The sequence below is a fragment of the Cyrtonyx montezumae genome, unplaced genomic scaffold (assembly GCF_038088225.1).
Source record: "Cyrtonyx montezumae isolate F1298 unplaced genomic scaffold, pur_monq_1.0 scaffold_14, whole genome shotgun sequence".
Classification (NCBI taxonomy): domain Eukaryota; kingdom Metazoa; phylum Chordata; class Aves; order Galliformes; family Odontophoridae; genus Cyrtonyx; species Cyrtonyx montezumae.
In genome coordinates, this window is record NW_027071870.1 from 10855388 (window position 1) to 10867845 (window position 12458).

At 38.0% G+C, this 12458-nt stretch overlaps 1 protein-coding gene across 1 annotated transcript in view; it reads left to right on the forward strand.

The window, feature by feature from the left end:
* Nucleotides 1-11538, forward strand: part of ZEB1 (zinc finger E-box binding homeobox 1) — a 108857-nt gene extending 97319 nt beyond the window's left edge. Inside the window, exons 6-9 of the mRNA XM_065731448.1 lie at nt 1903-2008; nt 3526-5336; nt 7180-7360; nt 9057-11538. Coding sequence (XP_065587520.1) covers nt 1903-2008; nt 3526-5336; nt 7180-7360; nt 9057-9625 — 2667 coding nt within the window. The 3' untranslated portion in view covers nt 9626-11538. The remainder of the gene's footprint in view (nt 1-1902; nt 2009-3525; nt 5337-7179; nt 7361-9056) is intronic.
* The last annotated feature ends 920 nt before the right edge of the window (nt 11539-12458 follow it).

Genomic DNA, 12458 nt, shown 5'->3' on the forward strand with positions numbered 1-12458 from the left:
CTGTGCGTCTTAAACAGCAGCATCGTCAAAACTGTTTACTGTTTTCTTTTTGTTCATAAAGGGATGTAAAATAAGGAGTTCAGCAGAACTCGTGAAGACAGTTGGATACATCCTGCTCAAATCCTTTATGCAAAAACAAGGAGGTTTTATGAACATACTCCACCTACCTGTGATTCCTATATTCCGTGCCAGTTCTCTGATGTGAAGAGAGTGCACTTATGTTCAGAATGTAGTAAATATTTGACAAAGAGCCGTGTTAGTGGCTACTTAATGCTGATGCTTCTTCTTTCATTACTAAAATGAATACAGAGGATTATTCTCTGAATGCAGAGGTTCATTCTGTAATGAAGAGAAGACAGTTATGTGCAGTGCATTATACAATATATCACACAATAGAGGGACAAAAATGTAAATGTAACAGTACCAAAGTGAGAAGAAAGCATTTGGATCTGAGAAAATGAAGGTGAAAGTATCAGAGATGGTAATTTCGAGAGGAGTCATGATTTCTCAGTTCTTGAGAAGATTCAGGAGAGTAACTCTTGAGGATGTTCCAGATTTACAAAAAAAATAAAAGCATTAGAATGTCATCCAGCATCTGCAGTAGCTGTTTGCGTGCTGAGATCCTTTAACTAGCTGAATCTCGAGTCAAACAGCAGTAACTGATTCTCTACAGTCTTAAGTAAATCATGACACGGTTCTGTGTACTCAGGGGAGTTGGCTCAATAAAATTTAGCAAGTCAGCTGCAGTCCCCCAGAGCACCTCCTTCCAGATGCTTGAACAGAACCCCAAAGATGCGTGGATGCTGGCAGCACCCAGTGCAGGCATGGCACTGTTGGGCAGCTCCTGGGCATCCTCCTTACCCTCAGCTCACCCAGATGGCCCAGTGCTCCTCTACGCTGCCTGAAAGCAGCTGCTGCTTTTTAAATAAGCAGTTGCTTTGAACAGATAAAAGCTCCAATTCCTCTATTTCATGTCAGTAATTAAGTAGCTCCAAGCTTTAGTGCACATGATATTCTTGTCATAAAAAGTGCACATTAATAGATTTATAAAGTTTGTAATAAAATTATAGCTAGCATATACATATGTCACACGTACTGTACACATTTACACATCTTTCTTCACTTCTGCTTCTTTGAAGCTAGTGCAGTGATAAAGCTAAATTAAATGTCATTGGATTAAAAGTTTAAAGTACTTGATAATAAATGTTCTCAAAAGGTGAAATATATAAAAAATAATTACAGAGCTTCAGTGCAAACAATGAAGAACTGTGATGTTGCGTACCGAGGAACTCCTTCCATGCTGTTATTTATTTTAATTTAGATGGGGTTTTTTGCATTTATTTTGAGAATTAATTGTGACAGAGTGCCTTTGCTGTCACTGAGACATCTTCTCTTGAGCAATCCTGCAGCACTGTTACGTAAAGGAATCCCAGGCCAACTGGAAGTACTGGAAGCACATAAATGGAAAAATCAAGTCAACTGATTAAACTTTAAACAGGCTTTTATATGCTTCAGTGTTTCTCTGTCTTTTGTGACATATTCTGTGGCTGGTGGGCTTGCTTTGTTAGGTTTTTGTTGGGTTTCTGCTTTCACACATTAAGCCTGTGTATATGTTGGAACTTCCTACTCACGTAACAGGTCAGTGCAAGTTTCACCTGAAGTTAGGAGAAGGAGCAAATACTTCTCATTCCCTTTTACTGTACCATATTTATTCAGAAGTTGCACAGGGTTCAGTTTTAACCTGACTTCTAATTTGCTTCTTTTTCATGCATACACTTGCCAATTTCAGTCTCCTAAAACTGTGACAATTTTCAATTTTTTATTGTGTTTTCTCTGTGTGAAAATAAAGGCTTTTTTTCCAGTATGCTGTTCTTTGCAGTAATTACAAATCCTTTCTTGCAGAGGCATGTGACGCAGTCCAGTGGAAATCGAAAATTCAAGTGCACTGAATGTGGAAAAGCTTTTAAATATAAACATCATCTAAAGGAGCACCTACGAATCCACAGTGGTAAATAAAACAAGCACTGAATTATGTACTAATGCTACCATTCCTACTCTGTATAACTTTGATGCAATATCAGTCTTGTAAGTCTAAGTTTAAAATACTGGAGCTTTCCTCTTTCTCTCTCTAAGACTCTGTACCTACCTCTGTACCTGACTGCAGCCTTCAACTGTGCACAGAAAGTATGTAGGATAAATCAAGAAGATTTACGTTTGCAGCTTGAGCTCTAGCAGTTAAGGAAGCTTCACATGTGGCAGAAGAAACGGGACACCCTTCCAGTCCTTCTTGCTTGTCTGTTTTTCTCAGTGCTTACAGACCACTTAGCTGTTGTGAGCCGAGCTAGAAAACTTTAATTGATAGCAATCAGAATATAGCAACCGTACTTCCTACTGTGGCTGCTATTTTCTCCAGTACACGATGATTAAAATAGCCTCAGGGCACAAATGTGAGGTTGTCATACCCTTTCACTACAGATGCAATTTATAAATAACCTATAATGTTATATATTTTTATATAATAATTATACTTCATTTTCTCTATTTGACCCTATTTTACTCACTAACAGTAAGTCTGAAAACAAGGCATTAGGCCATCTTTTCCTTTCATATTGGTTGCTCAGCCATGATCATACCAATTAAGTGCACTTAGAAGCCTTTCCTCAGCAAACCTCATCTTCATTTCATTTCCACAGAGCAGTGGCATCTGCTACTGTGCATGGGAAAGCCTCAGCCAACAGCCTTTTCAATTGATGCAGGCCAGCTGTTCTTTCCTTCTTTTCTTTCTTAGTCCTCTGTAACCCAGGTCCCCTGAAAAGTCACCTCTGTCTGTGGGTGTCATGATTGCATCCTCGTATGCATCTTGCCAACCATTTAAGCTGGGGTACATCTCTGAAGGCAAATATTCGTCTGTCTTATGCATGTGTCTAGTTTTCCTTTACTTAAACTTTGCTTGTTTTTGTTTAGCTGATGAGTGTTGTAGGATGATGCAGATATACTGTATTTGAGTTTGATCCAAAAAAATGTATATAGCTCTTTATTCTAATTATGATTTGCATTTATGCCATTTCTATTTTTATCATTGGTTAAACATATTCTGTGTATTTTTCTTTTCTGAAGTGGCTTATGCTGCTTCTGACATTTGTAGCATTACTTTGGGAGTGGAGTTTAATGAAATTTGCAAGTAGAATAAGACTCATTTATGTGATATGTAGCCACTAGAATGTATAATGATCACATGGGTACCATTCCGTGTGTACTGGTGGGTCACAGTGAAACTTATCACAGGTCCCTGGGATCAGAGCTATAGATGATATAATTGTTCTTGGTGTTCAATTCACTGTAAAGGATTTCTTCCCCTGGAACTCTGAGGGATAATTTTAATATATTCTTTTCTAGTTACTATTGTTTGATAAAGCTGTATTGTAACCTAGCAAACTATTGCATATGCATTTTTTCTCTTTCTTTCTTTCCTTTTTTTTTCTGTTTTTTTGTTTGTTTGGTTGGTTGGTTTTTTTTGATCTTTAGGAGAGAAGCCATATGAGTGCCCAAACTGCAAGAAACGTTTTTCCCATTCTGGTTCATACAGCTCACACATAAGCAGTAAGAAGTGTATTGGTTTGATGCCCGTGAATGGTCGAGCTCGGTCAGGGCTCAAGACGTCTCAGTGCTCCTCCCCTTCCCTTTCTGCATCGCCCGGTAGCCCAGCAAGACCACAGATACGACAAAAGATAGAAAACAAACCCTTGCAAGAGCAACTTCCCGTTAACCAAATTAAAACTGAACCTGTGGATTATGAATTCAAGCCCATAGTGGTTGCTTCAGGAATTAATTGTTCAACCCCTTTGCAGAATGGGGTTTTTAGTGGTGGTAGCCCATTGCAGGCAACCAGTTCTCCTCAGGGTGTGGTGCAAGCTGTTGTTCTGCCAACAGTGGGTCTGGTGTCTCCCATAAGCATCAACTTAAGTGACATTCAAAATGTACTTAAAGTGGCAGTGGATGGTAATGTAATAAGGCAAGTATTGGAAAACAATCACGCTAACCTTGCATCCAAAGAACAAGAAACAATCAGCAATGCATCTATACAGCAAGCTGGCCATTCCCTCATTTCAGCTATCAGTCTTCCTTTGGTTGACCAAGATGGGACAACCAAAATTATCATCAACTACAGCTTGGAGCAGCCAAGTCAACTTCAGGTTGTTCCCCAGAATCTAAAAAAAGAACATTCTGTTCCTACAAACAGTTGCAAAAATGAAAAGTTACCAGAAGATCTTACAGTAAAGTCTGAGAAAGATAAAAACTTTGAAGGAGAGACCAATGATAGCACTTGTCTTCTTTGTGATGACTGTCCAGGAGATCTTAATGCACTTCAAGAATTAAAGCACTATGAAACAAAAAATCCTCCTCAGCTTCCTCAGTCCAGTGGAACAGAAGCTGAGAAGCCCAGCTCCCCTGCCCCATCAGAAACTGGGGAGAGCAACTTATCTCCTGGTCAGCCGCCTTTAAAGAACCTTTTATCGCTCCTTAAAGCATATTATGCATTAAATGCACAGCCAAGCGCAGAAGAGCTTTCAAAAATAGCCGACTCCGTCAACCTACCACTGGATGTGGTAAAAAAGTGGTTTGAAAAAATGCAAGCCGGACAAATTTCTGTGCAGTCTTCTGGACCATCTTCTCCTGAACAAGTTAAATTAAACAGTCCCACAGATAACGACGATCAAGCAGCAACTACAAATGAGAGCGAACCCCAGAACAGCACAAACAACTCTCAGAATCCAGCCAGTACAACTAAATCTCAGACTTCATCAGGAGGATCAACTCAGAATGGTTCACGCAGTAGCACGCCATCCCCATCACCACTAAACCTTTCCTCATCAAGAAATTCACAGGGTTATACGTACACAGCAGAGGGTGTACAAGAAGAGCCACAAATTGAACCTCTTGACCTTTCGCTACCAAAGCAACATGGAGAACTGTTGGAAAGATCTACCATAACTAGTGTTTACCAGAACAGTGTTTATTCTGTCCAGGAAGAACCTTTGAACTTAACTTGTGCAAAAAAAGAACCACAAAAGGACAACAGTATTACAGACTCTGATCCTATTGTAAATGTAATCCCACCAAGTGCCAATCCCATAAATATTGCTATACCTACAGTCACTGCCCAGTTACCTACAATTGTTGCCATTGCTGACCAGAACAGCGTTCCATGCTTGAGAGCTCTTGCTGCCAATAAGCAAACCATTTTGATTCCCCAGGTGGCTTATACGTACTCTACTACAGTTAGTCCTGCAGTTCAGGAAACACCACCAAAACAGACCCAAGCCAATGGAAGTCAGGTACTGAAGTCTCTGTGTTCCCATGCATTGTATACGATGTGTTCATGGTGTATCCTTATTACATTTACAGAAAATTGTCAATATAAATAATATTTAGGGTGGTGAAGTGCTGGAACAGGCTGTGCAGAGAAGCTATGGATGCCCTATCTGTAGAGGTGTTCAAGGCCAGGTGGACGGAGACCTGGGCAGCCTGAGCTGCTGGGGAACCCTGCCCACAGCAGGGGGGCTGAAACTGGGTAATCTTTAGGACTTCTTCCAACCCAAACCATTCTGTAGTTCTATGACTGCGACAATGTAAGCACAAACTATCCTGAATATTATTCGTGATTGTTTAGGGGTAATAGACGTCACCATTAATGCCTCTGCAGAGCTCCTCAGCTCAAATAGTGCATGTCAAGACTGACAGCAGCAGTCTAGTTCTGTGCATGAACAAGTTAGTTCTTCACTAAATTCCACCATTCAGAAGGGTTTTCTAGAGCATCAGTGCTCAATATTTTAAAGATAGCTTAGTTCTCTGGATGAAAAAACAAGGAAAAGTCATGGCATATGTTTATTGGTGGCTCCTTATCACTTCTTTCCCCACATCCAGAAAATGAACTCTAAATTCTTGCTACAGTCTTCACTCTGCTGTGCTCCTTAGCTAGCAGAGTATCAGAATTTGTCCTAAACCATAATGGCACTTTAAACAAAATTCAGAAGTATTTTAAATTGGAACTAGGGCGGGTATTTATCTTTCTTCATCGTATTCTGTTCCTGTACCATGTTCTCTTCCTCTCTGAGTGCCTCCAGATGTTACCTAACCAGACTCAGTCCTGCAGAGCATTACCCATGCATATGGAAGCAGGGACATAGCAGAACAGAAGTGGATCACATAAAGACTTAATATTTCTAATTAAATCCTAAAAATTGTCTGTTCAGCGTTTTATTCAGGCTTCTGTATAGCCAGAAACTGAGGAAACTTGAAGATTTATGAGGTTGCTTGTATGTTAAAGTTTATGAGACAGACAAAATTTCAGGTAGCTAATACATACATTTTTATGTTCAGGCCTGATAGTGTACGACAAAATTAATTCTGTCTGATACCGCTAATGTCAGTAGAAATTACTGTGCTACTTAGAAGTGAGCTTCATCACTTGAAATGCTCAGAAATAGACAGTTACAAAATATGGAAAAAAAATTATTAATAAAGTGTTTGAAATCCCCAAAGTTTGCTTGAACTAGGATTTTGGTAGATTTTTTAGGAGGAGGGTGGTCAATTGTGCAAATAGGAATGATGGATAGCTTTTTTGTGGTAACCTAGTCTAAAAAATCTTCCATTAGGTCATGAAGTAGCAAAATGTAGGTGACAAACATTCATCCAGAAATGCGTTCAGTTATCTAATAGGCTCTTTTTAACTTCCTAACACTGGTTAAGGTACTTGACAACTATATAACCTTATTTTCCTTCCTAACATTACATTTATTTTAGGAGTCTTAAAACAGTATGCCAATGTAGCTTAGCCCTGGCCAAGTTAAATTTATAGATGTGGTACTAAGGGATATGTTTTAGTGGGGAAACATTGGTGGTAGGTGGATGGTTGGACTGGATGATCTTGGAGGTTTTTTCCAACCTTGATGATTCTGTGAATATGATTACATTCAGTCCTACTGAGGATTGGGCATCAGTATGATGGCAGGTAGGTATAGTGAAAGATTTTGTTGGCTATGTAAGTCCAGACAATATCATTTGCCCATTTAGTGAATGGAATGAAAATAACTGCAACTTTAGCTTTGTTTTATAAATTGTGTACTGTATCCGTGTTTTTTTTTCTTGAACCCAACCTTTTTTGTATTCTTTCTGAAGGACGAGAGGCAGGACACTAGCTCAGAAGGAGTATCGAATGTAGAAGATCAAAATGATTCTGATTCAACACCCCCAAAGAAAAAGATGAGAAAGACAGAAAATGGGATGTATGCATGTGATTTGTGCGACAAAATATTCCAGAAGAGCAGCTCATTATTGAGACATAAGTATGAACACACAGGTATGTACTGGGAAACACAGTTTCAGATCTTTGTTTTGCTGATACTGAGTAACTGATAAGCTCAACTGTAATTCAGTTACCAGAAAGAATTGTAGGAACAGGGGGAAGTGTAATAGTCCTTATTATTGTCTGTGCCCAGTCTTGCTCAGAACCCATGTTTATAAACTTATTTGACAGAACTGCAATTCTGTGTTTAAATTTGTAAGATCTAAACCCTAAATAGAAATACAGGGATTTTCTTCCATCTGGCCCATGAACAGTCATGTGTGTGCTACAGTATGCAATTGAGGATCTATTGTTTACGTTCCTGGTTTTAAATAAAGAAAAATTACAAATTATAAAAAAGGACCGTGTGTATGTATCATAATTTACATGAAAGCAAGTGTATCTAATATGAAGGGTTCTCCAATTGAGCCAAATTTGTAGTTATCTGAACTCACTAGACATTCATTGAACATGGAATCTAATCTCAAAGTAATATCCTTTTGGATATTCTAATTTTTCATATATTTTCATATATTTTTCAATATATCAATTTTTCATATATTTTTCATAATGTTTGGATTTTCTAATTTTTCATAACTGTTACTTTTAGTTCCAGTTCTGGTATCCTTGTCTTTTTTTTAATAACTGTTACTCTCTTATTTCTTCAGTGGTCTCTTAAAAAATGTCTTTTCTTATTAACTGCCTACATTATGTTTCTGCATGTTAATGATTTTATTTCATTTTACTTAAATATAGAACTGAAAAGGTAGAAGGCTCCCCTTTGTTTTTACCATTTGTTTAAACTTCCTGACTTGTGTTCATGACGAATGGCTTCTATTTTCATACCTTTCTGCTCCAAGACTCTCTAATCCTCCTTTTCATAACACAGTTGTGCTTTCCATTCCGCTCTTAAATGAAGTGCAGTGTCCAGAAATGCTGCTTGTTTGACATAGTGTGGTGTGGAGCGCGACCAGCGAGCCGCTGTCTCATTGTTTGGGTCTTTTATGTCTGGGCGGAGGCTGTACGGTTTGTTTTCCCTAAGAGCTTTGAGTGTTGGAATCAAGATTACATAGCTGGGTCCACCCTATCTTTATAAGAGTCTCTAAACACAGCAGCAGGAAGGCAAGTAGTAAAGAGGCAGGTGGAAAGCTGGAAAGAAGAGCAAGAGGAGGAGTAGATGAAACAGAGTGGATTTTTCCAGTTGATATACATATAGTCAGCAAGTTTGGTACATTAGATACCCACCTGTCCCGGGCAGTATTTTGGAATGATTTTCCTTTTACCTGTGACGTGATATAAGTACTTGTGCACAAAAACTAATGAGAAGCCTCAGTTGATTTTGAATTTTCATCAGTGTAGAAGAGCTGAAATGGTTTTGAGTTTGAATAACTTTTACGGCAAGAAAAATGCCCCCTTTTCTAATCTGTTTGTATTCAAGCTTTTTGTGCTTTGAGTTGTTTCTATGAATCTGTTTATCTCTTTGTGTTCATTTTTCCTAAGAAAGTTACAATACAAATTACCTTTATAGTTTAACAACGTGCCCTTGCACCTTAGATCCCTGTGCAAGAAAACCAGGCTGATAATGCCAGGAGCATACTGGTGTTAAATGCAGTTACTCATTGTTGGTAGCACAGTCACCAGCAGCATTTTGTAATGAAAGCAGCAGCACAGATTTTTAAGGTATTAAGGTTTTTTGTGCTTTATTTCCTAGGTAAAAGACCTCACGAGTGTGGAATCTGTAAAAAAGCCTTCAAACACAAACACCATTTGATCGAACACATGCGACTTCATTCTGGGGAGAAACCCTACCAATGTGACAAATGTGGAAAGCGCTTTTCTCACTCGGGGTCATACTCTCAACACATGAATCATCGCTACTCCTATTGCAAAAGAGAGGCAGAGGAGCGTGACAGCACGGAGCAGGAGGAGGTGGGACAGGAGGTGCTCAGCAGCGAGCACGCTGGTGCCAGGGCATCCCCATCACAGATCGACTCCGACGAGAGAGAGAGTCTAACCAGGGAAGAAGAGGAAGACAGCGAAAAAGAGGAAGAGGAGGAGGAAGAAAAGGAGATAGAAGGACTTCAGGAAGAAAAAGAAAGTAGAAAACTACAAGATGTAGAGGAGGAAGAAGAAGCAGAAGAAGAAGAAGAGGAGGAGGAGGAGGAAGGGAAAAGTGAAGGTAACAAGAACGATGATGCTGTAAATCAAGCAAGCAATGCAGAAGCAGAAGTTATACAGAGCAACGGGCAGGTGTCAGAAGAAAAAACAAATAAAGCTTAAATGATAGTTTTTTCTATATGGAAAAAAGTCGATAATGAGTTCGTTCTATATTATACATGCTTTTCATGGAAACACGGTAGCCTGCATACTGTGATTTCTGTTCACTACTGTGTAAAAAAATATATATATAAAAAAAGAAAAAAGAAAAAAAAAAAGAAATCCAGGTGTGCCTGAACCTCAAACTTAGTAATTTTTCACACAGTTTTCAAAGTTAGGAACAAGTTTGTAACATGAAGCAGATTAGAAAAATACAGTGACTCTGGAAGCAAAGGTTTAACAGGTTGTAGGAAACCTGATTTATTAGACAAGCATCTGGCATTGTTTTGTTTCATCAGTATTAATTTTCATTCTTATGTTGATTAATTTTTAAGCTGTACAATTGGGAGAGATTTATATGTTGTTTTTTTTTTTAATGGCAAAACATTTCCTAAATCCGCTTCAGTATTTTATTATGTTTTTAAAATGTGAGAACTTCTGCACTACAGAATTCCCTTTTGCAGAAACCTATAACAGTGCTTGGCTACCTTTGTAAATTCGACCTAGAAGGTAGCAGTTATAACATTAGATGTTGTAGTAGAGCATATTATCATTTAAAGTGTATTGTTAGCCTTAAGAAAGCAGATGATAGAGGAACTGCAGTTTCTTACTCATGTGGTTAAAAATGTAGTTGAAAAGATTGTTGTTGAGTTCTGATTGCAGGGACTAACAGTGTTAATACCGGTAAGGACAGCAAAGTCGTCAAAATCAGTGTTTGTAATTGTGTTTTGAGTATGTAGTAACAATATGAAGGATATGATATGAAGCTTTGTATCTCCTTTGGCCTTATGCAAGACCTGTGTGCTGTAAGTGCCATTTATCAGTATTACGAAGGCTCTCACCAGCCTTTCTCCAGTGCGTGGCCTACAATAACTAGCATTTGTTGATTTGTATCAAACTTCTAATCTAATCATGGGGGAAAAAACACTCAGCCATCAGAGAAGTAAGAACACTGGTATCTTTCATTATTTAATTATTTGGTGGTATTTTGGGTTAATGCCTGACTTGCAGAATTTCTCTACGATAATTACAAGGGAAATTTTCTAATCTGCTTTATTGCTTTATCGGTTTACTTTAATTTCAGACACATACATGACATGTTATCTGGCTCATAAGTATTTTCAAATGTTAGTTATTATGGACCCCATTTATTAACAATGTTAGCTGATTTTTACCTATCAGTATTATTTTATTTCTTTTAGTTTATAGGTCTGTGCAACATTTTGTACTGTATGTCTCCAAACCTGGCAGTATTAATACCCTTCTTACTGACATATGTACCTTTTTAGTTTTAGAAAACTTTTATATTTATGTGTCTTATTTTTATATTTCTTTATTTATTACACAGTGTAGTGTATAATACTGTAGTTTGTATTAATACAATAATATATTTTAGTATGAAAATTTGGAAAGTTGATAAGATTTAAAGTAGAGATGCAATCGGTTCTCTTGCATTGAGATTTGATTTAACAGTGTTATGTTAACATTTATACTTGCCTTGGACTGTAGAACAGATGAATTAAAATGGGAATGTATTAATTTTACAATTGCAATCCATTCATTTTACCTTTACCCAGTTTTTAATATAAAGCTCTTAAATTTTGAAATTCACTGTGTGACTAATAGCATGATGCTCTGCAGTTTTATTAAGAGATTAGCCTAACCATAAAACTCTCATTTCCTTAGTAAGCCAAATTAGAATAATCTTATAAACAGTGTTGGGAACAACGTTTAACATTTTTGTGCCAATTTGTTCCTGTATTCATGTATGTATGTTACAAATCTGAAACTTCATTTTTAAGTTCCTTGTTACATCATGGTCATTTTCTAGTTTTTTACCAGACTCCCCATCTCACAATAAAATGCGTCAACAAGTCTGACTTATGTCATTATTGCACTGACTTCACGTGGCTGTTGGAAGTTGTCTGCACCCCGTGTTCGGACGCGGGCTGTGTCAGCATAGCTGCTGGGCTCTGCTTCCGTAAGGAGTGTGGAAGGAAGGGAATGTTTCACTCTGTGCAGGGAAGGGATTGCTCTGTTACGCTGTCAATTCCTCAGCTTTAAGTAGAGAAACCAAGTTTTCCAAACGAGCCATATGTTTCTGTCATTTTTTCCTCCTTAATCTATCTAATACACGTCTTAATGCTCTATTTAAACAAGGCTGCTTTGAAATGACATAGGTCTGTGGCTGTTTTCTTGATTTAGCACTAAGCCACTGAGAGAGTTGATGCTATGCATAGCTGCTGAGTTGTCTAAAGGTACAGCACCAACATGACAGAAGTCACCACCTAATTATGAAAGGTTGGATCTAGATCTAAATCTTCATTTGTACAGCATTTTGCAGTCTTTGCAAAGTTGAGATAGTGCTATTTAAGCAAATTTCTGCTCTTAGTGGTTCCTAAAGGGGGATTTCTGTTGTGGTTTTTTTTTTGTTGTTTTTTTTGTTTGTTTTGTTTTTGTGTGTGTGCACAAATGTTATCTAAGTTATTTAATATTCACATATTAAACTGCTGAATAGTTTTCAGTCTTAATATCTCGGCACTGATGCATCTGGAAGAGTGACATATTCAGTGTTTCGCTCTGTGTTTTCCATACAGTATGCAAAATATTGTACTTTTCAGTGGAGTAACTGGCTGCTCCTAACTCAGTGGTATGTCGATCGGATCAACATAAGAAAGCTGTTTTGAAAACAATTTCTGCTTGTATTACATCGATAGTGTTGCCTTGAAATCATTATTATAACAGAAATGAATTGGGCAGTCTGAGATTCCTTGCAGGTCCGATGGGCTCTGCTATC